Source organism: Mustela erminea, chromosome 15, assembly GCF_009829155.1.
Source record: "Mustela erminea isolate mMusErm1 chromosome 15, mMusErm1.Pri, whole genome shotgun sequence".
Classification (NCBI taxonomy): Eukaryota; Metazoa; Chordata; class Mammalia; order Carnivora; family Mustelidae; genus Mustela; species Mustela erminea.
Window position 1 is genome coordinate 61,874,424 of NC_045628.1, and position 25,223 is coordinate 61,899,646.

General features: G+C 47.3%; 2 protein-coding genes across 3 annotated transcripts in view; one reads left to right on the forward strand and one right to left on the reverse strand.

Annotated features, from left to right (window-relative positions):
• Positions 1-25,223, reverse strand: part of LOC116574312 (guanylate cyclase soluble subunit beta-2-like) — a 45,018-nt gene that overhangs the window by 4,170 nt on the left and 15,625 nt on the right. Inside the window, exons 4-14 of the mRNA XM_032315022.1 lie at positions 22,495-22,594; positions 21,456-21,652; positions 20,378-20,489; positions 19,047-19,150; positions 17,239-17,455; positions 15,374-15,694; positions 12,314-12,462; positions 11,622-11,768; positions 9,602-9,756; positions 8,157-8,308; positions 5,554-5,649 (exon numbers count right to left, since the gene is read on the reverse strand). Of these exons, the coding sequence (XP_032170913.1) occupies positions 5,554-5,649; positions 8,157-8,308; positions 9,602-9,756; positions 11,622-11,768; positions 12,314-12,462; positions 15,374-15,694; positions 17,239-17,455; positions 19,047-19,150; positions 20,378-20,489; positions 21,456-21,652; positions 22,495-22,594 (1,750 nt within the window). The remainder of the gene's footprint in view (positions 1-5,553; positions 5,650-8,156; positions 8,309-9,601; positions 9,757-11,621; positions 11,769-12,313; positions 12,463-15,373; positions 15,695-17,238; positions 17,456-19,046; positions 19,151-20,377; positions 20,490-21,455; positions 21,653-22,494; positions 22,595-25,223) is intronic.
• LOC116574313 (L-lactate dehydrogenase A chain-like) lies at positions 23,394-25,034 on the forward strand. Of its 2 annotated transcripts, XM_032315024.1 has the most exons (2): positions 23,394-24,177; positions 24,447-25,034. In XM_032315024.1, exons 1-2 carry the CDS (start codon positions 23,491-23,493, stop codon positions 24,600-24,602), a joined length of 843 nt encoding a protein of 280 aa, XP_032170915.1. In that variant the 5' UTR covers positions 23,394-23,490; the 3' UTR covers positions 24,603-25,034. The 2 variants fall into 2 exon arrangements, with proteins under 2 accessions (XP_032170915.1, XP_032170914.1); XM_032315023.1 differs by having other exon boundaries at positions 23,394-25,034.

Consider the following 25,223-nt stretch of genomic DNA (forward strand, 5'->3'; position numbering starts at 1 on the left):
TTGAAACTTAAGTCTGACTCTCTGTTGGGTCTTCTCAGTCATCCTCAAGACTTCATCCCATTTGGATGCTTCCCACATGGGTCCTGCCAACGGGGGTCCCTTCCCACCTGTGCCTCTCACCCTGCACCCTTTCCGGCCTTTACTCTGAAGGGTTTTCATGTATGCAGAAACAGTTTATCTCCTCTGACTTGGTTCCATCTGGATTTATTTTCCAATGAATCCACCTGCTCTTGGGGGAAGGTCAGGCTCACCACACCGTACTGTTTGTAGGTGTGAACAGAGAAAGGGGCCACAAATTCTAGAAGTGATCTTTTTGAGGGGAAACTCCACCAGTGAGAAAATTTTTAACCTTGTTTTACAAATGGTGCAATGAGGTCTCCAGGTTTGGTGAGAGTGGTTGCCATTCTAGAATCACCCTCCCCTTTTTCTCCTATTTTCATCCATGGGCAAAAGGGGCCATGATCGGGAGGAACCAAATTTCCAGCTTCCAGAAGCCCCTGCATTCTCTAGAGATCAGAGCAGAGGCCATCCCCTTGATCTGCCTGTTCCTGCCATCACATTTGTTAAGCAAGTGAATTCCCAATATTAGGGTCCCTAACTGACAAAGCAGTTGGCACATGGGTCATGTCTTCCACATTTCACAGCTTCCAAATAATATACAGCATCTCATACATTCCTCAAAGAGACTGGGTAAAGCGAGCATTCTGCTTTCGGGTTGAGAAAGTGAAGCAAAGAGGACTTGCCCAAAGTGACACAGTTGGTTACTGGGCAGCAAGCCGTGGACGTGGGCCCAGGAATTCTGATTTCAAGCTAATTCTCATTCCGTCATGATGGTGGTCCCCTAGCCTGGCAGCTCATCAAAATGCCCTTTGGAGATGGTTAACTAATAAACCAGAGTTGACAGCCTCTCTCTGAGCCTTCTGAGTCACTCTGGGGAGAGGCCCAGCCATCTGAGTCTGACAATTGCCACCCATCGCCCTCCCATGCCGACCGACTCCCAAGGCCTCATCCCCGTTGATGATATCAAGCCCAATAACAAAGGGCCTTTAGAAGCCCCTTAAGAAGCCCTTTCTGCCGCTGACAGTGTCCTTCCATTAGTAAACTCCTCATTTGCCCAGAGTTGGTTCATACGTCCCAGGATCTTCCTTCTACAGAACATTGGTGGGTTAACAACTCAACTTCTAAAAAGACTGAGGTTAAAAACAGCTGTGCCTCGGGGATAAAAGGCACAGCATAGGGACTATTGTCAATGGTACTGTAATAACACAGCCTGGTGACAAACGGGCTACACAGGGATGAGCACAGTGTAACGTATACACTTGTCCAATCACTGTGGTGTACCCCTGAAGCTAAGGTGGCATTGTGTGTCAACTCTACTTCCATATTAATAAATAAATACGAAGACCAGTCCTCTAGCAAAAACAAACAAAACAACTCTGCCATTTGTCGGCCCCGAGTAGAAAAGGTTGGAAAGATCTGACAGCCAAGCTTACGAAGGCCTTAGCAAGGCCTGCTGCTGAAAGGCCTGGGGGCCAGGAATACAGGCCCAGCCTCCTTTTGCTGCCTGGCTCCCAACCAGCCGGGCCCCAGCTCCCCGGACATGTCTGGGAAAGGCACTTGTATTGTCAAAAGGTTGCAAAGCGAGGGAGGGACAGGGACCTGCCGATTAAGTGGCCACAAACTCAGGCAAGACTCACTCACCAGGGGGCTTGCTGGGGCTGGGGAAGTTCTTCCCATTAGGATTTGAGGGACTCGGCAAAGCCCACAGCGGGTAGACCACTGAACTCCGACAGAGACTCCCACTACTAACATGCTCCAGAGGAACAATTAGGAGTCCTCCAAAACCGACCTAGCCTGCCATGAGCCCAGTAAGGGGACCCCCCCTGGACTGATTTATAGGAAGGGGTCACCTCCAGAGAGGAGCCTGGGCCACGTGCCTGAATGCTGCATGCAGGTCAGCCTGGAACCCATTATTCTAATTGTCAGGAGAATCAGTTAGGAGACAAGTTGAAGCAAGTTGAAATTTGAAAAACACATTAACAGGGGTCTGACGAGATGCCAGAAGAGCCTGCCAGCAGGGACAGCTGGAAGGCCAATTTTTGAGTCAATACTGAAAGGTGGTCGCTCAAATATCTGAGTCAACACACACTGATTTCTCTCCGGCTCAATACTCCGGGTTAATTGCCCCGGGGAGTCTACCCCACTGACACATCTAACACCCAGTTCCATAGTGGAGTCAAAGAAAAGCATGGTATTGAAGTGCAAATGAGGTCCTGGGTGCAGTCTGCAGGCCTGGGTCCTGCTGGAGGGTTTCCTATCACCAGGGCAGACACTTCCTGCAGAGATGCAGTGAGCCCCCCATTTGCAAGAGGGCCAAGTGGTGAGCATCACATCACAGCTGGCCCTCAGAGAGGGGTCTCTGGGGTTCGTGTCTCGCCTCTGCAGCTCCCTGTGCTGCTAAGGCCAGAATATATGTTTCAGGAGTGGTGGTCTTCACGGGGAGTGGGAGTCGAGGGGATACCTACTTCCCAAATTTGGGAACAAGTAAGAGGGAAATGCGTGCCCCCGGAAAGGGATCCTAAATTTGGCAAATTTGTGAGGCTGATGGCCAATGTGATGGATGAAGTGAGCCTAGAGTGTCCTCCCGAATGCTTAGAGGTTGGACAGTAGACAGATCTCAGAAGCAGCAAGAGCCAGTAGCCTAACCTTCGGGGTCCTGACAGGTTTTGGCTACTCATGGAAGCACTGTCCCATAACAGGACCCACAGAGGGGCCAGGTGGGATGACCCCATGGCTGGAGGTAAGAATGGGGGCTCCTGCAGTGACCGTCTAACAGCCCTGCCCTCCATCAGAGCTAAGCATGACATCGTGAGATGCAACCCAAAACCTACGAGAACTGAGATCTAAATCACAAGAACAAGGCAGGCCCCTAGGAACAGGTGACATGAATCCTTCAAGGTGAGATTCTAGGTCTGCTGCCAATCATCACAAATAAGGAAGAAGCCCGTGCCATGGTAAAACGAAACTCAAAATTCCCTGGGGAAGCTGTGAAAAGCCGTTTCTGATTTGGTAGGTCTGAGTTTGGGTAGCCTGAGTGAGGTTCAATGGCCAGGCTGGCTTTGTCCTCCTTTCCAAGCCTCTGGCTCAGTTTATCACTGTTTATCACTGACCCTCAGGGTATGAGTTGGTCCTCACTAACAGGCCTGCGGAGGCCTGGAGGATCCCAGAGTAATATGGCGGAGCCTCTATGAAGCCTGGGGGTCCACACGCAGCAGCCTACCACCAGGGGGAACTGAAGTCCTTCTGGCCCATTGCTCACATGGACATGGGCTGCCTGAGACAAACCAGCATGAAGATCCAGTCCAGCTTCTTTCATTTACTTTGTCTGAATGACACCACCTTTCTGAACTTCAGGTTTCTTACATCTGTTACAGGGATAGTCAAGGGACTGTTGTATCAAGTGAGATAAAGTGGGTAAAATGCCCAGCACTAACTAGTTGCCCAACAAATGCCTCTTTTCTAACCATCCAGTTTTCACCCCCAAACTGAAGTGGCCTCAGTTTCTCCTGAGGTTGTCTCCTGTGGTTGTTGATATTGGTTTATGTCCACGGAAGCAGCAGCTGCAGGAGCTACTAAATCAGGAACCTGCCTGAGAAATTTCTTCTTTTTAAGCAAGAATCCCAGCCCTGCCCAGACCTGTTGGTTTCTTCTGTGGAGGGATCCCCATGTAGCACAAGTCTGAAAAATGAGTTTGTTCATCTTCTTGGAGCATGAAGTTCTTAGACCTCCCATCCTGAGCTGGTGACGCAGCAGTCATTTCAGAATGCAAGTGCCAGAGACCTTCTCCTGGGGAACGTTCCCATGGAGTCCCAGCAGCTCCTTACCTTGCCTCTTACTTACTCTCAGACTTTCTGTATGTGGCTAGGAATGCTCAAGACCACTCTGACTTCCTCCCCTACTGCTCCCTTCCTTCGACCCCTCTTTAGACACATGGCCTTCTTAGTCTTCTTTGAACTTGCTAAGCTCATGTTTGCCTTCAGCCATGGAGCTATCTGGAAGCTCGCATGATAGCCTCATGGCCGGCTCTGGTCTTTCTTGCACACTTCAGCTCAAATGCTTCAGCCCCAAAGAAGCCCTCATTGGCCCTCTCTTCTCCATCACTCAGTTTATTTTCTGGCTAACATTTGTCACTATCTAAAGTGATCTTAGTTTCCTACATGTTGTCTATCTTCCATACTAAAATGCAGGCCGCATGAAGCAGGGACTCATGTCTTTAGTTCAGCGAGCACTGTGACAGATCCCAGCCTAGGGCCTGGCCTCCACTCTCTTGTCTCCCTGGAGCCTCAGCAGTTTTCTAAGAGATGCTGTTAAATGAACCTATGAATTATAATCCCATATGTAAGATGATCTCATGCTGTAATAACAGACTATAATAACATCACAGAGCGAACATCACTCAGAACCATACAACTGTAGGAAGGAAGGCAATGGGGTGGGGAGGGTAATGCCTCCCAGTAATGGCGGAGAGTCTGCTTAGAGCGGCTCATGCTCCAAAGTCCACGATTCCCCAGGATCCCCGATCAGAGTAAGGGACTTTTTATCCTTTCTCCTCTCAGAATTGAATGGAAGGGTGCTGATCATTCCCTCGACTTCAGATTCTGGGACTGAACTGGAAGGAAGTCTTCAGGCATCGGAACAATATCCAATGCTAAGGCCAAGGTCTCAGGCAAAACTCAAAAGATACTGTCTAATAAACATAACCGGAATGTCTTAAAAGATACTATCTAATAAAAATAACCAGCTCTTTAACAGACAGACGCTGCTGCCTCGCCTCAAAATCTTAATCCCCTCTGGACCCTCTTGCATGAGGTTTCCAGAAAGCAGGAGGGCGGCAGTGGCTGCACAAAACCAGAGAGGACAAGTTGGCAGGGGGCAGTGAGGTGTCCCTATAGCAGTTCTTTCTGCAGACCCATCCCTGGTCCTTCATCACAGCTCCGTGTCCTCATCCTCCGAACGCGGGGGAGTCAGTGCTGCAAACGGCTCTTGAGGAAGCTGAGTGGCTAACCGGGGCAGTTAAGAGTAGGCATAGGTGGAAGGAAAACTTCCATTCCCACCACCTTCAGGGACAACCAGAGAAGAGAGTCATAGGGCCTACACTTTGTCACTGCTCCGAGGTTGCTCTGACTCACCTTGTAATGGAACAGTGCAAAAATCTCTGGCACTCCTTGTTCACAGGCGGTGTGCAACTGAGAGCATGGTGTCCAGACAAGCCTTGTTTCATGGGTACCGAGAAACCAGTATGTTTTTCTGAGCACTAAACATTCGTTTGGAGGGGGGCATAGAGAACCCTTCCAGAAGGAGGGTGCCCCGCACACTTGGGGTGGGGAGGTGGGTGGGTTGTGTTCAAGATGCAATGAGCAACCATCAGAACATCCTGCTCAGGACCCCAAACTCCCTCTGTCCCCATCTGGCTCTGAGCCACAACTCCGAGCCCAACAGTTCCCCTCCACGCACCACAGCGCTGCGGGTATATGGAAGGCTCTGCGTACTCACCATCTGCCTTGCCGCTCGTCAGGGGCAGTGGCTCACTATCCTCGTACCGCATGATGGCAACAGTCTTGCTGTCTTGACCTCCTGGAGCACTTGCATCTGCAAATGGGCATGCGGGGAAGGACAGTGAGAATGGCTAGCCGGCTTCATGAGCGGCAGAGGTGGGGGACCTTTCTTTGATGCCTCTGAACATCAGTCTCCCCTTGGGTATTTCCTTGGGCGCCCGTTGTATGAAGGACCAACTGGATAGTGGTTCCGGCTGCTGGGGGGACGCAGGACACTTAACATGCCTAATGCCTTCACCAGCTAGAAGATGAAGGAGCAACTGCACGTGCTTTTGAGAACAAAGGGGAGAAAGGAGAATGGTTTGAGGAAGAGCACTCCGGGGTGCTGTCCCTTGTTCTGTCACTTCCTGGGTGTCCCCTCATGCCAGGTGGGGGAGGAGTACGGGCTGATGAGAACCCAGGAGGGTCACTGCTGAGGACTTCTCACCCTGTCCCCCTGCCGTCTACCCACGGATGAGTGCTGGCTACAGTTCCAATCTGCTCACATTCATTTTCTTGGTCTTCCTCCCACACCTCCCCCAAATCACCCAAAGAAGCCAGTGTGTGTCTCTTACAGAAGATCCTCAGAGGAAAGAGGCCAGTATGGGAACAATAGTAGCGTGCATATTAGTGTCTCTGCATCCCCATCCTCCATCCCTGGCTTTGAGAGACTCAGTCTTGCTGTGTAGGACAAAGTCCCTTGGTCCCTGGAAGTAAATGGGGTTCCCGTTCTTGCGGCCCCAGCCCCACACTGCAGTGGGGATGGGAGGGACAAGCAGTGCCTTCCCCAGGGCCAGACAGCGGAGGCTTATCGCAGGAGACCCTCGCCTGATGCGGAAAGGGGCAAGAGAAGCCAAGAGAAGCATGGAAAGAAAAGAAGAGAGGCAGAGATCTTTCCAGGTTCTGCACACAGGGTTGTGCCCTTTCTCTGCACAGAGATTCCTGGCCAAGAAGTTCAGGCTGGGGGCTGACATCAGCCCAGAGGAGCAGGTGACTTTCCTTTATCATAAGCCATACCCGGAGGGTTACCTACCCAAAGTGGGCCTTTTCCCAGCTTGCACGGAGAAGCTGGTTCGGGTCCACAAGGGGCTACCCCTCCCCTTCCTTCACATACTTTCTCCTCTGTCTCAGGGTCCATATTGAATCTTTAACTGAAACAAGCTTACTCATATTCTACTGTCAGTTATTTCTGTTCTGTTTGGTTTTTCCAGCTCAGAAAAGTGGGTTGGAGTCTACTGACCCACACCATGTTCTAGAAACCTGTTCGTTAGACTTTCCCATTTGAGGACCCCTGCAGGGGGAACAGGAGAAAGTGGTATCCAGTTTGAGCCAAGGGCACCTTCTGAGTAGAATTCTGCCCTGCCCTGGTGTGAAAGCCTCCGGCTCTGTCTCCTCTCTCCCACAATCAGGTGGTAGAACACCTCTCCCCATTTACATTGTCCAGTTCTGACAACAAAGAAATTGCTCATCCCTCCCTATCCGTCCTCCCTGTGGAGAGGGAGAAGGTGATGTCATGGGCGAGGCATCCCGAACCTAGAAATTCAGAGGCCAAACACTCTGTTAAGAGTGGCTTCTGGTCTTTAGTAGCCAAAGTTATTTCTAATTTTTAATTTACATCTTTCTATCTCAGTGTCTTTAGCACTAAAATGTGGCCAAAACCTGTCGCAGCCCACGGGGATATTAACATGCACCAAAAACGCTATGAAAACAAGTCTAAAAGTTCTTCCAATACCCGTCTCTTTAGTGGTATGGCCTCACTTTTTGACCTAGTGACTGTGATTCATGTGTCCCAAAGAGACATCCTGCGTGTATTAGCAACGAGAAAACTCTGGATTTCGAGATTTTCCTTTGCAGGCCCCTGGATCAGTTAGAGATTAGCTCCTGTCTAAAGGAATCCATTTCCTCCTCCAGTTTGCTTCGGAGGCTCAGGAAGGTTTGCCTTGTGCTACTGGGTCTCCCCCTGGGGTCAGCACCTCCCTGCATTAACCAGGGCAGATGGTAAGGAGCCCCAGCCACTCGGGGTGGAGGGCAGCTAATGGGGACCTCCTCGTCGGATTCCAGCTGCTGATGTGTGTGAGTCCAGTGAGCCTAGAGGTGATCCCCGGGCTGGCTTAGCACTCCGCTGTTTTAACCTAAACTCCCTCTCCTGTCATTCCAGGAGCTGGGTGAGTCACAGATCTCGTCCTTCTTCCCAGCTTTAGAAGCCAGCAGCAAATCAGGAAGGTTGTGAGGAAAGCGCACTCGAGGCTGGGGAACAGGGAGAGATTCTAACATTGTCCCCCAGCTGCAGGAGAGGCTGATGGGAAGAGCCCCTTTCTGGGGCAGGAGAGAAGCTGGAAAACAAACGTAGGAGGGACCCTCCAGGCTGGGCCCATCAGCCCAGCTTAAGGAACATCAGACTAGCCAGGATGCAAGGGTTCATCCTGGTTGCTCTGATCCTTGAGATGTCAAGGGATAATGCCCTTGCAGAGCCTGCATACTTAAGGGCCACACTGAACACATCCCAAGTTGTTAGTGGAAAAAATATCCAACACCGAGAGGTGGCTTTTCCTTTATGCTCACCCTTCCAATCAGGCAGGCTTTGAGGTCTGCCCATGATCTCGTCCTCTGAGGCGTGCAGGTTCCGGATCAGAAAGTACGTGGTCATTTTCCCTTTACCTTTCACTTCAATTTCACCCCTCTCGATTATTTCAAAGCCTTGATTTTCCAGAGCGCTGCACAGAGGGGGTAAAATATGCACCAATTACCAAAGATTGGAGGTCTGCAACTTGAGAGTTGGCTACAGTGGAGAGGGTGATGCAGGAGAAGTCTGGGCCGTGGAGCACACAATGGATTGTGGGAGGGGAGGGTGACCGCAGGACATTGGCCAGGCTGGTTAAGTGCGGCAGGGAGGCAGCTGGGGAGAGGAGGGAACCTAAAGTGGCAGAGTGAGAGCACAGGGGACCCACCCAAATCCTGTGACTCTACACCACCTTTCCTCCCTCCAACACACTGCTCATACCCACAGCTGCATGTCCTCTCTGGCCACGCGTGCACCGGCCCTGCGTGGTTCTGAAACAGGAGGCTCCTTGGAAATCAGCTCTCTCCTTTCCAGCCTCCCCAAGCACCTCCCCAATTACCCCATGTGGTCAGCATGCTCATCCTCACCCCCCAAGCTTTCTGCATGGCTTCTGGCTGCCAAGGAACTGAAGGGAGGAGTATAGGGGGAGGGGACCCTGAAAAGAGACAGAGCTATGGGATAACTGGAAAATGTTTGCTTGTTCATTTATTTACTCGTCGCTGCCGGGTATTGGAGAGAAACCACAGAACAGTGCGTACCAGGCAAGTATCGAATTCACGGTCAGGTGGGTGCCTCAGGCAGCTCTCAGCACTCACTGACCTTCCCTTGCCCTTGACCAGTTCCGTGGGGATTTCAGACCCTCACCATGCTCCTCTAGTTCCCCCACTTGGCACCCGCTCTCCTCACTCTCAGGTTTCTGACTCTGCCTCCTCCTTTGTGACCTTTGTGATTCTTCTCTAAAATTGCAGCCACTTACAGGCAAGACCCCACGGCATTTCACCCGCTCCTGGCCACACTCCCCTTTGGCCCCAGTCTCTGAGGCTGAGATGTCTTGTGCAAGAACCGTTCCCTTCCCACCTCCTTGAGGGCCGGCCGCATCAGCCGCCTCTCCCCTTCTTTTCAGTTCCCACCATTTGCATCCTTCCCTCCACCTCCTGGCCAGCTAAGGTCTCTTCCAGCCGAAACAGAAGGAAAAAACCTTCCCACTTCCTGATTTCCTGCTTTAATCCCATACACTTTGCCAATCCCTGCTTTAGATCAGAAGCTCCTTGGGAGCCAAGGTGTCATACAGGAGAGGCTCAGGAGTATTTACTCTCTGACACAGCGTCTTCTATAAGCCAGGGTGGCATCACTTTCCTTTACTACCTGTGTCCCATGGCGGCTAGGCACTCTCTGTGTTCTGGAATTAGGGAAAGTCAAAGGAAGGCATGAATGCACAAAGGGCTACCTGTAGGCAGTGGGGCTGAGGTGCACTTTGTCGGGGAGCCCGTGACTTTCCATCCTAGAAGCTGTGTTCACAGTGTCACCAAACAAGCAGTACCGTGGCATCTTGTCTCCTACCACCCCTGCCAAGACCGGTCCCGTGTGGATGCCCACTCTGATCTGCACAGAGAAAACCTCACTGAAGCAAGACCATCGAATACTCCTGCTTTTCTTTTGAAATTGAGGTATAATTTATATAAAACAAACAAACAAAAAAGATCTCAAGTTGTTAGCTCCGGGAGTTTTGACAAGAGCATAGGGCCCTGCAGCCCCCACCGAAAATCAAACACAGCTTACTTTCATGACCTCGCAAGATTCTCTTGTGCCCCTTTCCAGTGAAGCTCCAGCCCTCCCTGCAGGGGTGACCACTCTCTTCTTTCTTTTCCCAAAGGTGAATTTGCCTGTTCCTACAAGAAAAGGAGCCTGTCCAACACCGAGTACCTCCGCCTCATGCAGAGTACGACCTCACGTATACTGAAGGATATATGAGTGAAATAATAGAAGATCTCGAAGAGTCCCAATTTAAAAATTATTGAAATGGAGGCACAAAATGTTTCAAGTCCTTTTCCCTACTTCCTTAAATAAACCCACATGGTATGTTGGTTCTGATGGAGAGTCAATGATGTGCCTAACCAGGTCCCTCTTCTTATCTTAAACTTGATAACATCTTTTCCTGTTTTCTTCTTGGTAAATCCACCAGGAAAGTTTCCAGGAATGCATTGTTTAATTTCATTCTTATTGGTGTAGCATTACTGTCATCTCTGTAGCTATCTCACACACATACCCACACATGCACACACACACACCCTATACACACACTCTATTTACACAGCAGTATATTTTCAATAATTCAGTGGCTTTATTTACAGCCCTTTAACCAAAACTCGGATCTCTTATCTGACCTTCTTATCTCGTTCCCTCATTCCCTCCCATCTTGATTTTTTACTAGGGCTTTTTTTCCACAGATGTATCTGTGTGTTTACATGGGCCGAGTACTGTGGATGTGTCCTTCCTGCAACCACCTAAACCCAGCTTTTGCTCAGAAGGCTACAGTGGGCACGACCACCAGAACGTGCAGCATTTCCCAATGTTGGACTCATCATGAGGGTGAGTGGAATGCGGCTTCAGAATCTCCTACGGAGGGGCTGTAATTGAGAAAAATTGTATTCTATCTTCTAGTTGTCTTTATTTACTCTGAGTTGGCTGGGTAGCTTATCTTGAAGATCTGACTGCCAGAAAGAGAGAAGGGATTACATTTTAAACCCCAGAAACACTGCTCTGAAACATCATAGGGACGCTAGGATCTGCTGAGCAGACAGAAAAAGATGCTTACTTTTCATCCAAAATTATCCATCTTTTAGAGTGTGAACAAACTTCCATGCTTGGAAGAGTAGGTTCCTGGGAGAGAGGTGAGCAGATGTCTCGCTCAGGGCCACGTGGCAAGAGGAAAGCTATTCTAAATATCTCATGGCACCCTGGTGTCTCAGCCTACTGCCGAGGGCATTTTCCCCCTTCAGTCTGACTCCTGAACCTCCGAGAAGGCATGTTGAATACACAGTTTCCTTTGGGGTGGGAAGGCTATTCAGTAAACTGGAAACACTTGTGGAACTGAATGCTTAAATTAAAAACCTGGAATTATTTAAAAAAACAAAAACAAAAAACAAAAACAGCTATCAAGATGGATTGAGCCCTGCAGAGTAAGTGGAGAGCTGAGCTCAACACTACAAAGAAGCTTGCGGTCAATCACATGAAAGTACCAAGCTCCAAGACCTTCTCTGAAGTTGAAGAGAACTTGCAATGATGATAGCCTTACTATTATCTCAATGACTTAGAACATGTGCAAGAGAAGACAAGACGTGGGAAAAATTACCCATTTTAACTACTGTAACATACCCAGTAACCATCTGAACAGACGAATAAGCCGAATTCTACCTTTTTGTGCGTGAAATGCTTCGTATTCAGCAAAATACTCAGTTTCTCTCTACCTGGATGGGTTCTCCGGTAATAGGATTCATGACTTCTTTTGCAGAAATTCTCATTCCCAAGGCAAAGTTGGCCACTCTTTGAGCATGGCTTCCGACAGGCACTGGTACGCCCCCCACCACCATGTAGGCATCGCCTATGGTTTCCACCTGGAAGAGGAAAAGAAGCATTCAGAGCATCTCCTTAATGCATTAAACATATGATTAAATATTTGTGTCATTTTCCATGCATTGACAGAAGGACTGCATTAAAGCTGGTATTTGTTTGCCAGGAGGATGAGGAGCATGAGGGAAGGCGTGAGAAGAAAAATGGTTCCACAAACACCCATGAGAGAGCCCAAAGGCCTTTCTGCTTCTGGCAGAAACAAGTTCCAGAGAAGATGAAGCTCCTGGGTTCATGTATGACTATATATTAGATATACGTTATTTAGATTGGACTTCTTGCTGAATTCAAGGGGTAGAATTATTCCCTGGGAAAACAGGGTGACCTTCAAAGATGCCTTAGTGCTGAGAATCATAAAAGGATTTCTGCAAAGACTAAAATTCCTAAAATAGCTCCAATCCCCTTTTAGCTCTACCTGCTGACCTCACTCCCATCCACACCAAATCGCAGACCGGGGAGGGTCTAGAAAGCTGAGTCCGGAGCCCCTGCCCTTTCTGGGGGTAGCACACCCCCACAGTTCGCAGACACTTACTTTGTAGACCTCGTGGACACTGGTTAGTCTGTCAAACTTGGAGTACATGGAATTCAGCATCTTCACTATCTGGATAGGTTGGCAGGCAGCACAGATGTTAGTAAATGTAACCACATCACTGAAAAGAATCGTGCACGTTTTAAACTCCCCTGCAACATAAACCAGGTGTCAGTGACAGTCCAGGATATGGAATAATAATCCTATGAATTCTAGGTGCAGGTGTCCTTTGGGAACCAAATCTGACTGTGCCTTGGGGAGAAGGAGCCGGATGCCATTCAGCCAGGAGACCTCCCCCGAGTGCCCACTACGAGCCAGTCTTCATGCAGGGAGAATCACGTAACATGAAACAGACAGGACTTTGGCCCTTGAGGAGCTCGCAGTCCAGTGGAGGAGACATACGTGTCATCAAACACCCTGTAAGGTGTGATGAGAAGCATGGGAGGGCAGAAACGGGTTGGGCAGGCCCTGGCTTACAAAAAAGCCCTTGGCAAGTGGGCTGAGGCAGAGACCCAGGGGCAGGGCGGAGTACTGCCCACCGCGACAGCAGAGACTGGTCACCACGAGGTGGTGAGTTCCGCTCTCCTCGTATGGCGAGAAGGCCACCATATCCTCAGCATGTGCTCCCAACTTGTCAGGCTACTTCCAGTCCTGCTCATTTTCGTAGAGCAGCTAGACCGACCTGCTTAAGTCAGACCCCCAACTCCTCTGCCTTACATCCATGACTTCCATCACACTGAGACTAAAACAGAAAGTGTTTACCGTGGCCAGTGAGGGGCCCCCCTCTGTCCCCACCACCTCTCTGGCTTCACATCTCCACCGCTCTCTCTGGTTTACTCCACTCCAGCCACACTGGCCTCCTTGGGGTTTTTCAAGTGCCTCCTGCTTGGCGTCCTGGCACTGGTTGCTTTCTCTCTCTGACCCCTCTTTTCACAAATATGCAAGGCGCTCTGTCTCACATCTCACATGTAAGCACCTCATGAGAACTTCCTTTACCACTCTATTTAAAATGACAGTCCCGAGACCCTGTCCTCTTAGCCTCATTGCTGCCCCCAAGCCCGTATGCCTTACATGTGGGATTATATGGGATTGTTTATTTGCTCATTGCCTGTCTTCCTCATTGGACTATAAGCTCCATGAGATGAGAGACCATTTTGGTCTCTGTTATATTCCCGGTCCCTAGAGCGGGACCTGCTCAGTAAATATTTATTAGATAACTGAATATATGACTCCTTGAACACAGCTGGGTATTGTCTGTATTATTTATACCTCTGGTAATAATCTCCTGTTCATGTAACTTTCTCTTCCCTTTGGCTTCTGGTCTACCCTTCTTCTTCAGACTCTCCCTACCTTTCTGATCTTGTTTTATATATTCCAATGACTTTTCTTCCTTCTCAAATAAGCGGTGTTCCCTAAGTTTCAATGCCTAACCCTCTTCCCTTCTCACCTCATGGCCCCAGATGACCTTATTTATAACTCATACCGCCCGTGATTAACCACCACCCACATTCCCACCAACTTCTAGCTTGATAGCTTACCCTGGAAATTTCCATTGAGTTCTCCCTACAGTTCCTAACTACTTACTGGTCATGCTACATGGAGTATCCCACCGGCATCTTAAACTCAGCTGCTCTAAAACCGACCTTACCATCCTCCCCTCAAACCTGCTCTTCTTTCTGGCTCGGCCTTAAAATAAATGTATCATGTGTCTCTATGCCAGAAACTTCACACTCAACCCTGACCCCTCCCTCTTCCTTTCTCCTGTCTTCTTGGTCATGAAAATCCTGCTGAGACCCTTCCCATATGTGGGGTCTTAATTCAGGCGTTTACCATCGCTCACCTGTACTGGGACAGGCTTTCTGTCTGTCTCCCTCTCGTGCATTCACTACTCTGCAGCCAGAATCATATTCATCAAACTAATCATGAAACTTTCCTTCTAAGAAAAAGAAACCTCAGGGAATCCTCACCCTAAGTGTCCAGCCCCACCTGGCATGGCTCTGCCACGTCCCCCCACGTTCTAGGGACAGTCCCCTGCAGACGGTGTTCGTGCTGCCCCACCTTTGCTCCGTCATCCCATTCTCCTGCAATGCCTCATCCCTCTTTTTTTTTTTTTCTGAAGTAGAATCTCAAGGTTTAACTCAAGTGTCAGACACTTCATGTAAAGCCTCATAGCCCCTGACCCTGTGTCTTTCTCTCCGACGTCTACTTATTATTAACTTCCCTAGCATCTGTGTTTCCATACCTTTGCAACAGACAAAGCATGAATTCTGGAGTTAGATAACTTCTGATTGATTTTCAGCTTGTTTACTCATAAACCGGGGTGAACATAAATTTACAAAGCTAGTTGGGATAATAACACCTCCCTCACAGAAACGTTCAGAAAATTAAATGAAATGGCCTGTATGAAAATGTCTACTCCAGATCCTGGAGCAATCAGGACTCCTTAACCCACACGAGTTTCCTTTCCTCTGGTTACCCTGCCCCCCATGAAAAGATCCATATAGATGCCAAACCCACAAGACCGTGAACTCTTTTGGGTCAACACGGGGCAGCACCCTGAAATTCAGTAGCTTTCCCACGGATGTCTGGGTGCGAAAACACACCCGTGCCAGATGGAAAGGGAGTTCAGAGTAAACACGCCATTCTCTCCTCCATAAACGGCTTGCTCTCCCAGACTGGTCCTTCCAGGCACCCAGTGACTTATGTAAGGTGCGGGTGTGTTATTCCCGGTCTAAGCACACACAACTCTATTCACGATCCCCAACAGACATGCCAGGCTCAGGCCGCACTTTCAGGTCTTAGAGAGTGTGATATAGGTGGGCATAGTTGACGGGCATTTTTATTTAATCCATATTTCACAACTGTGTTCTTTCCATTATTCTTATTGTTGGGAGAAGCAAACTGAGGCCACATGGCTTATGTAACCAGCCCAAGGTCATGTCACGAACGAGGGACAGAGCCCCAGTCCAGCCCTAGATCTGTGCGGGTTCAGAGCCTGCGCCCTGACAGCGGGGACACACCACCTCCCGCGCAGAGGTCCCCGGCAAGGAAGGGAAGCTCTACCTGCGGCGACCTTCTTGCCCTCCTTCAGCTGGTTGGCCACATGTTCCGGCAGCATGGCATAAAGCAGGGTCTCTGTTTTCTTCTTTTCTATGGCCAAGTGCTTGGAGAGGATCCGCAGCTCCTCCTTCTTCCTCTCCAGCTGGTTGGACAGCTCAATCTCTGCCAGTCGCTGCTGGTTCAGGAGGATGAGGTCCCTGGTGGTGTCGTGGGGAGCGATGTCGGAGAGGTGCATGCCACGTTCCTCCAGCTCCTGCAGGCTGCGAAGCTTCGGGGAGCACATGTATATCATGCAGCCCACGGCCTCCATCCAGATCATCTGGCCTGCCCGTCACCGAGAAAAACGCGACAACAGAGCACGTCACCGACAGGGGACACAGCTCACCAGATCACCACCCACACAATATGCCCTGTCATCCCTTGCACAGTCTCACGTCTTTCCTGTCAGCCCCATTTCTTGAGGGCTCTATGCATACTTCCTGTCTCCACTTACTCTTCTTCCCTGTCTCATGGGTACCCTTTTTTACTGGGATGTGGCCCTCTTACTCCAACACAAGTCTGTCTCCCTCACCTCCTGAGCCCCCCTGCTGTTGGGCAGTGTCATGCAGAACCCCCCTCCCTGTAACCTCACTTCCAGAGACTTCCCTGACACTGCTTTGTTTCTGAGATCCCCCCCCCCCGACTTCTTTCAATTTTCCCTTTAAGGTCTTTTTTTGCTCATTCCTTCAATGCTGGTGTTCCCCGGGTTTCTGTCTTGGTATTCTCTTAGGATTCCACAGCGGCACCCTACATCATGCTGACGAGGAATCTGAATTTCCAAAGAAACCCTGCTTCCTGCACTCAAGTGCATATTTCCTTAAAAAGAGATACGTTTATTATTTCACTATAAAAAGAGTATTCATGCATTGCAGAAAATGAAAGAAGTCAAAGAAAACAACAAAAGTTGCCCATAATCACACCACTCAGGTAATTACCAAAAATGGGTTTTCTGCCATCTTCTTTTTGTAATCTGAATTTTGCACTTTAAATTTATAATAGATATATCCTTCCCTAGCATTAATACAGGTATGCATCATACTTTTTTTGCAGGCTGCATTGATTATACCATGTTTTATTCAATCAACTAGCTAGCACTGATTATGTTAGGTCCCTTTTATCAGTCTATAAACAGCATGACAATGGCCAAGCTTAAGGTAAGTCATTGTGTATAATCATGCCTATTCTGTTAAGGATGTAATCTTAGAAACTGAATTACTGAGACAAACAATATGCTCACTTTTAATGTTTTTGGATGCATATTGCTAAAATGCCCTCTAAAATGATCGGGACAATTTATACTCCCAACAGCAGTGACTTTTTTTTTTTAAACTACTCACCAGTATTTACACATGGTTACAGCTGAACTCACCTTCAGTCCCCTCTGCTTATTTCCTTGCCCCTCACCCCTGCTATGAACCAGGCACACTATTCTAGGTATTAAGGAGTCAGCAGTGACTCAAACTGGCCAAGTCCCTGACCCCAAGGAGGTCACAGCATGTCTGTTCAGCTAGTTACCCAAGTTACCTAGTTTTATCACTCAGTTACCCAAGCAAGAAAGCTAATCATTAGCCTCAGTATTCTCTCTTTTTTGCAACCTTTACATCCAATCGCCAGCTTCTACCTTAATTCTTTCCTGAATCTGTTCCTCATGCACCACCCCGGCACCACCGCTTGGGTCCCGTGGGGCTTTAAAGCTTCTCACCAACTCTCCCATGGCAGCCTCCCGCTTTCTATGCAACTTTTTGAAAAAACCGAAAACTCTGCCTTGTGCCTGTCTGAGCAATGGCCCAGATGGCAGAGAGCGATGAGGGGAGGGGTGAGTTCCTTACCTCGGAGTTTGAGTGCAGGCTGACTTTTCCATGCCTCAGGCATCCTTTCTCTTCGTGCCTTCAGGACAAATTGACTGTTGATAAATTTGCAGATGCTGAAAATGTTGAAGGTAACTTGGGGATGAATGATGGAGAAATACTCATCTAATCGAATCTTCTGAGTTTGGAGTCCCGGGACATACTTCTGAATATTCACTCCAGCTTGCTTGACCCTCAGCTATCCACAGAGGACAGATGTGAGACCAGGAAACAGAAAGCAACCTGCACCACGCACTTCCCCTTGGAAATACCACTCCGTATCCTCTCTGACTCACTAAGGAGGAGAAGGGGTCACTAATGGAATAGATACCGTAGAAGTAATAAATATTATTTTAAAAATCAAATCTGCAGCTAATCTCTGAAAGAGGAAAGGGTAGTATAGGGTGCTCAAAAGCATATTTCTTACTAACAAGAAGTCTCAACTGGGTTGAGACTGTTCAAAGACTCAACTGGGTTGACAGTTCTTCTCTAACTCTGTGGAATTTCTCTGTTTCTGTCTCTTTCTGTCTCTCCCTGTCTTTGACTCTCTCTGCCTTCCCTCCCTTTAGAATTCATTAATAAAGAAACTAGCAAATTCTGTAGCTTAGATCTGACACCCAGGCCACAGGTGAAGGAGTCCATCACAAACGTGAGGAGATATCTTCCACTGCTGCCTCCAGGGGACACACAGAAGGAAGAGGCAAAATGAGTCTCCTGTACATAAAATGTCCAATGTCTACATAAGCTGCCCATAATACTTAACATCACTAACCCTGGGCTGTCTGTTAGGCTACAGAAATTGACTTAACATTGTACAATAATTATCATTAAGTTTTCTGTGATTCTTAAAAAGAATCACTATCATTAAATTTTCTGTGATTCTTAAAAAGAAAAAGCAGTTTTCAAATACATCAGAATTTGAAACATTAATAGTAACAATAATAATATCTTCACAGCACCGAGGAAATGCCAAAGCATATTACTTTATCATTCCCTAGTTGTTTCTTATAGGAGTGTTTGATTTCCTCAGTTAGATCAATTCTTTGCAAGCAGAGAAGACCCTCAAATGAGTAAATTTCATAGAATCTTTATCCAGCAGTCCACTGGAGGTGATGATTCCAACAGGTCTCTGATGATTCCAACAGATCAAATAAATATCAAAGAAAATCGCAACTACCCGAAGGCATTTTAACTGATATTTTTTACCAAATTTATTTTGCCTCACTGCCCTTTAAATGAACTTGTAATCAATTCAGTTGACATAATTTTAGCCAAGGAAATTGACACCAAACATTTTCCATTAATGGTCATCCTTACAGCTCCCACAAAACTGTGGCATGAGTTGGCACAGACCTCTCCCCTGATTTCAAGCTATAGAAAGAGAAGCTTGGTGGGATTGAGCCTTCCACAATGGCCACAAGGACGGCAAAGACCCTGATCTAAAATGTCACCCTGTCATTACTGTGTTCTTTCATCTCTTGGTGTTGTGAACTTTGACGTTATGTCTTTTTTCTCTAATGACAAATTTTCCCCCATGTACTCCCTAGTCTAGTCTCCTTGGTGCTGTCCCCAACCCATAGGTATGGGAGAAGATCCTGCACTCTGGTTTCTGGAGGATGCCAAAATGAAAAAGAAGTCAATGGCCCATCACACCAGGCTAAACCCTAGTCTCCCAAACCCTGGGGACTCCTCAGGGACTTGAAAGTCCCCACCAGCCATGAAAGACTATACAACATCTTCCCTTCCCAGCTTATCCTGAATCCAAGCGACAGAGGGAAGGGGCCTCTTACTGATTCATCAAACACAATGTGGAAAGGAAAAGCATTGCAGAACGTCTTCTGTTCAATCCAGAGCTGCTCAGGATAAACTGGCACGAAGGTATTCACGAGATGCCCTGGGTGCAGAAAAAGAGAGTCCTGCTCACAGGCAGCTCACGCCACCAACCTGGCACAGAGCAGAGCTCGCTCGGGATAGCATCTTAAACGTTCATGGGCAAAGAGCAGTCCCCACTCTCTATCACAGGCTCCCTTAGCGTCTCCAGATGGCCACAGCAATTCTTCCAAATTAAAACAAACAGAAAACTTGCTACCGGGTTGAGAAGTACCCCCCTACCCCCTGCCAAGTTTCTGCCCGATGCTGAAGAGTTTCTGGGCCAATTGAGTATGTCTCGCCATGCAAACAGAGCCGGCATTGAAACGGTGACAGCCAGACAATGAGCTAGCAGAGCAGAGCGTGTGTGCCCGGCCCAGCGTCAGGGACATTTGCCATGGAGCTTTTTAGACTGACAGTTTTGGGTGGCACATGAAAATTTAACCAACAGCCCTATTTGGCAGGGGGTAGAGATTCGAAATGGAGCCTTTTTGATATGAAAATCTCCCAGACAAAGGATGTCAATTGCGTGTTTGACTCGCTTGCCATGGCTTGAGGGACTCAGAATGCAGCCTTTTGAGCCCTGCAGACCTCCTCCCAGATGCATGTCACCAGGACCTATGGGGCAAGACGGGGAGGGCTCTAGCTCCGGGCTCCCAGTGGGGCGGGGCTCCCATTCTGGCTTAGTCATTAGTGCTGATCATGGGATGGGCTCAGTGTCAACAAGGGCACCTTCAGAGCCTGACGCCTTCATTTTTCATGCAGAAGATGGAGGACCTTGTTCAGGGCCATACAGCGCCTCAGGGACGGAGCCAGAAATCTGCTTTCTTGGCTCCTGATCCAGTGTGCTTTGCACTACTGGACACCATGGTTATTAACTGCAGACTTCTAGATCAGAAGTGCATCCCAGTCCCGAAGGCCCAAGAAGCTGTAGAAAATGCATTGTTTTTGAAAATATGTCAGTTCTCATCCTCCTTCCTTTCAACACAGTCCCCAGCTAGGACTGATTCCCATCCTCTCTCCAGTGGCTTTCCCTGATTATCGGGGAGACTGTGTCTCTCTGTGTCACCCAGCACAAAAGGGACAAAGGAGGGCAAGTTAGAGTCTGACGTTTTAAAGTTAAAAATCCTGCCTCCAAATCCAAGCTCTGCAGAAATCAGTGACATCATAATCATGGAAGACTTGACCCATTTGTGTGCACCAAGCCATTACTCTGCTCCAAGAGTCACAATCAGCAAAACAGCCCACTCACCTTTTCCAAACATGACTATGCTTCTCACAATTTCCCAGTGTGATTTCTTCACAGGACAGACAGAGACACTCAAATACTTCTCTTTCATCCTAAGGAAAGCCGCCTCCATAGCCTGTAGGTGACAAAAAGAAAAGCACGTGTGTCTGGTCATGGGACTGGTCATGTGCCTAGAGGTGCACAAGCCCCATTCTGCTGTAATCAGGACCAGTGGAACAGCAAGTCCACACAAGGTCAGTCTTAGCAAGACTTTCTTATCCCTAAGATTTGTACCTAGTTAATCTTCCTGTTGTTTCTCTGCCAAAGGCAGCAAGGACTTCTTACAAATCTCACGACAGGGCTGGCATGAAAATCACATAGGAACATCTTCTCTTCTTGTGGTTGAAGATTCTGTAGCCAACACTTTGAGGGGGGCTTTGAATGATCTAAGACATAAACACTGGGTGCTCCAGGAGACACAGAATCATCGGGATGCTTGCGTAAGCTGTGTGGATATATGTAGGACCTAAGTAGAAAATGTTCACTCTACAAGTTGGAATTGAGGCAGCCATCACAGGATCAGGAATTGACTCCAGACTCCCAACTGGTCCCAGCTCTAGAAGTGGGCACTAAGGGCTTAAAAGGTCAATTTATTTTAGAAGGATTGCAAAATAAGCCACAAAGCCAAATGTCTGGCCTTCATATTGGTGTTTTTAGAGGTGAAAATATTCCAGGCTGAAGTTCATCCCCGAAAACCTCCCAGTGTTTATCCAAGTTTTCTTAACCTAGCCATTCTCAACCAATAATGATTTTGTCCCTACCACTGCCCTGGAGATATTTTTAATTCCCACAGCTAAGGAGTGGGGAAGCAGGGTCCTACTCACGTCTGGTAGATGAGCTAGGAATGCTACTAGACGAGCACAAGACAGCCCATCATAACAAAGAATTATCTGGCCCAAAATGTCGGTAGTGTTAAGGCTGAGAAGCTCTGCCTTAAATCCACGATTAGAAGGTCCATTTGGTTCTGTTGCATCGATTGTTCGGAGACTGGCATTTCCACTAGGAGGATCTGTCCTTCCCGAAGACATAGCAAACCCAGTACCTCTTGGTCTCTCAGGATGTCCTGATTGTCTTGTTTCCGGTTTGGTTTTGCCCTTCTTATCTCTCTGTGAGACTTCTGCACAACCAGAAACACAACATGCTCCTTCTTTCCTGTCCTCTCCTCTTCCTTACTCATGTTAAGGATATCCATGGTCACATCAGTGTCAAAGAAGTCTTTGGCCACAGCCTCAATGATACCTACAGCAGAAGGACACTTCACGGTGAGGGATGGCAAGAGGCAGTTTTGCCACCAAAAGTTATAATCAAGTTAGACTTCAGATGAATATCCCAGAGTTCACTAAGCCCAGGCCCTGCATCAAGACAGGCAACAGAGGACAGATTAATAAAATTAAAAATAAAATAACTTCCGGGTAGTGGTTTAAATTATATATGTCTGCATAACAAATATAGCCCTGCCACTCCAATTTCTAGTTTAACATCTATTCATTTGTTTGTTTATTTCAGGAAGGCATTTAACTCACTAAACCAACTCTAGAAATAATGTAAACAAAATCTAATTATAAAAGCATTAAGGACCATGTTCTAAAAAGAGGTGCTCTGGAAATCTATCCCGGAGTTATAATATAAGCATGGGAAAATTGTGCATGAAAATGTTCACCAAAGCAATAACAAAAGAGTAGTATCGACTAAAAATTCAACAACAGGGGACTCATTATTTACAATATGGATTATCACTCGGCAGTTGAAAATGAGTTTAAAGGACCATGTGGAAACATAGAAGGATGCTTTTTCTCCACAATGCCGAATACACAAAGAAATGTTGATACAAAACAATATGCAGAATCATCATAACTATGTAAACATGTAGTTCAAAATGTTAAAATAAAAAATGGAAACTGTTCCTTCTTTTGACACCTTGGGAATTTATTTTAATGGCCCAAAGGCTTTGGGAGTAATGATCAAGATGACAAAGAATCAGATAATGGAAGAGCTGAGTGGGCTATGAGCCATCCTGGAGACTCTGTGAGGAGAACTCCAGAGACGTCGTAACTGTGGGGCTGGTGGGGCTGTTCCCATACCTGGTACGATGTGGCACAGACCACTCCTGTCAGAGTAGTAATGGAGAAGCATTTTCCCATCTGCTGCTTTCTCCACGCGGAATGATGGTGCGTTCATCTCCTATTTGAAAGACATGACGTGTTTCTCCCAGGAAACCCAAGTTATTTAAATTATACTTTAAAGGCTTTGTGCACAACAGTACTTACCCATAATGACACAGAAAGCTGTATCCCCAGCCCCTCTCCAATCACACAAAATCCAGGATGGTTTTGACCCCTACATGTCAGGAATTTGATATTATCCCTAATTCCCTAACCCACTCTATATGGCAAGTGTTAGTTCTCTTTTAAAGAGGAAGAAACAGGCTCAGTGGAGTCAAGGCTGAAGTCAGGGTGCAACAAATATGGACCCCAGTGAGCCTTCGCACCCTTTGCGCTGCTTCTAGCCACACTCCAGGGCGGGCCAGCCGCTTGGCCTGTGAGCAGGTGACCACAGGCGTCTTCACCCTCTGAAAGATCAGGCGCTCAGAGCGACTTGGAGAAGAGTTCATTTCTCATCCTGGAAGTCACATGCTGTCTGCAGTGTAACATTGCACATTTGGAAAATCAAGATACATCGGAAGAGATCATCTTTCTCTGGGAACAAATGTTGACATTCAAGTTTGCACCATCTCATGGTAGATGTATGTCAAGAAATAAAGATGGAGATGTTGCCTGGGGGCGTCTCTGAAAAGAAAGAGCCTCCCCCGCCCAACCTTGATTAGTAGGCAGCTCAACACCCAGGCTTACAGCCCGTGGTCCAAGTGAGGGAGGAGACTTAGGGAGGTGGGTTCCTACGATGATATTTGCTTTCTTCTATGGTAGGAGGGTTTCTAGTTAAAATGAGTTTCTTTTAAAAAATTATATATATATAGGAGTGTCGGAGCCGCTGCCGCCAAGTCTGGATTCAGTCTCGCGCGCTGCTGATGCTCGCCCTCCCGACGTGCACTCCCGATTCCTTTTGGTTCTAAGTCCAAAATGGCAACTCTCAAAGACCAGCTGATACAGAATCTTCTTAAGGAAGAACATGTCCCCCAAAATAAGATTACAGTTTTTGGGGTTGGTGCTGTTGGCATGGCTTGTGCCATCAGTATCTTAATGAAGGACTTGGCAGATGAACTTGCTCTTGTTGATGTCATGGAAGACAAACTGAAGGGAGAGATGATGGATCTCCAGCATGGAAGCCTTTTCCTTAGAACACCAAAAATTGTCTCTGGCAAAGACTATAATGTGACTGCAAACTCCAAGTTGGTTATTATCACAGCTGGGGCACGTCAGCAAGAGGGAGAAAGCCGTCTTAATTTGGTCCAGCGTAACGTGAATATCTTTAAGTTCATCATTCCTAATGTTGTCAAATACAGCCCAAACTGCAAGTTGCTTGTTGTTTCCAATCCAGTGGATATCTTGACCTATGTGTCTTGGAAGATAAGTGGCTTTCCCAAAAACCGTGTTATCGGAAGTGGTTGCAATCTGGATTCAGCCGGGTTCCATTACCTAATGGGGGAAAGGCTGGGAGTTCACCCGTTAAGCTGTCACGGGTGGATCCTCGGGGAGCATGGAGACTCCAGTCTGCCTGTATGGAGTGGAGTAAACATTGCTGGTGTGTCTCTGAAGAATCTGCACCCTGACTTAGGCACTGATGCAGATAAGGAACAGTGGAAAGAGGTTCGCAAACAGGTGGTTGACAGTGCCTATGAGGTGATCAAACTGAAAGGCTACACTTCCTGGGCCATTGGACTGTCTGTGGCAGATTTGGCAGAAAGTATAATGAAGAATCTTAGGCGGGTGCATCCAATTTCCACCATGATTAAGGGTCTCTATGGAATAAAAGATGATGTCTTCCTTCGTGTTCCTTGCATCTTGGGACAGAATGGAATTTCAGATGTTGTGAAGGTGACTCTAACTACTGAGGAAGAGGCCCGTTTGAAGAAGAGTGCAGATACACTCTGGGGGATCCAAAAGGAGCTGCAGTTTTAAAGTTTTCTAATGTACCACTTCACTGTCTAGACTACGACAGGGTTTTAGTTGGAGGTTGTGTACATTGTCCTTATTATCTGATCTGTTACTTAAATAATATCAAAATGGCCTAAAGAAAAAAACATCAGTTTCCTAAATTTCTAAATACGAATGGTTCAGTAAACCCTGCAGCTATACCCTGATGCTAGATGATACCTGCCTTTATAGTCCTAAATGGGTTCATCTCAGAGGCACCACTGCCAATATTGCATATGCAGCTGGTGCTCTTCAAACTAGATGAGTATTTCCTGTGTGTTCTAGGACTTCAGGTTCCTTCACCCAACATGCCTAGTCCATCTTTTCCAGTCAGTCACATCCTGGGCTCCAACGTATAAATTCATTATTGCATGTATCGTGCGTAACTGTTCGAAAGGATCTTACTTCGTGTACCATGTATGTCAGAATATAGTGTACATTGCCATATAATGTAAAAAGACCATACAACCAACTAAGTGTTGTTGTACCAACTAAAATACCAAATAAAATTTGAACAGTGAAAAAAAAAATTATACACACACACACACACACACACGTATATATATAATTTTTAAGAATTTAAATATAGAAATTAAATAACTGAAAATTTTTTAAAGAACTTAAAAAGAATTTTTTTAAAATTTAAGAATATTAAATAAATAAATATATGTATATATAAAGAGGATTTGAGGCAACACATATAAAAAGCACATAATAAA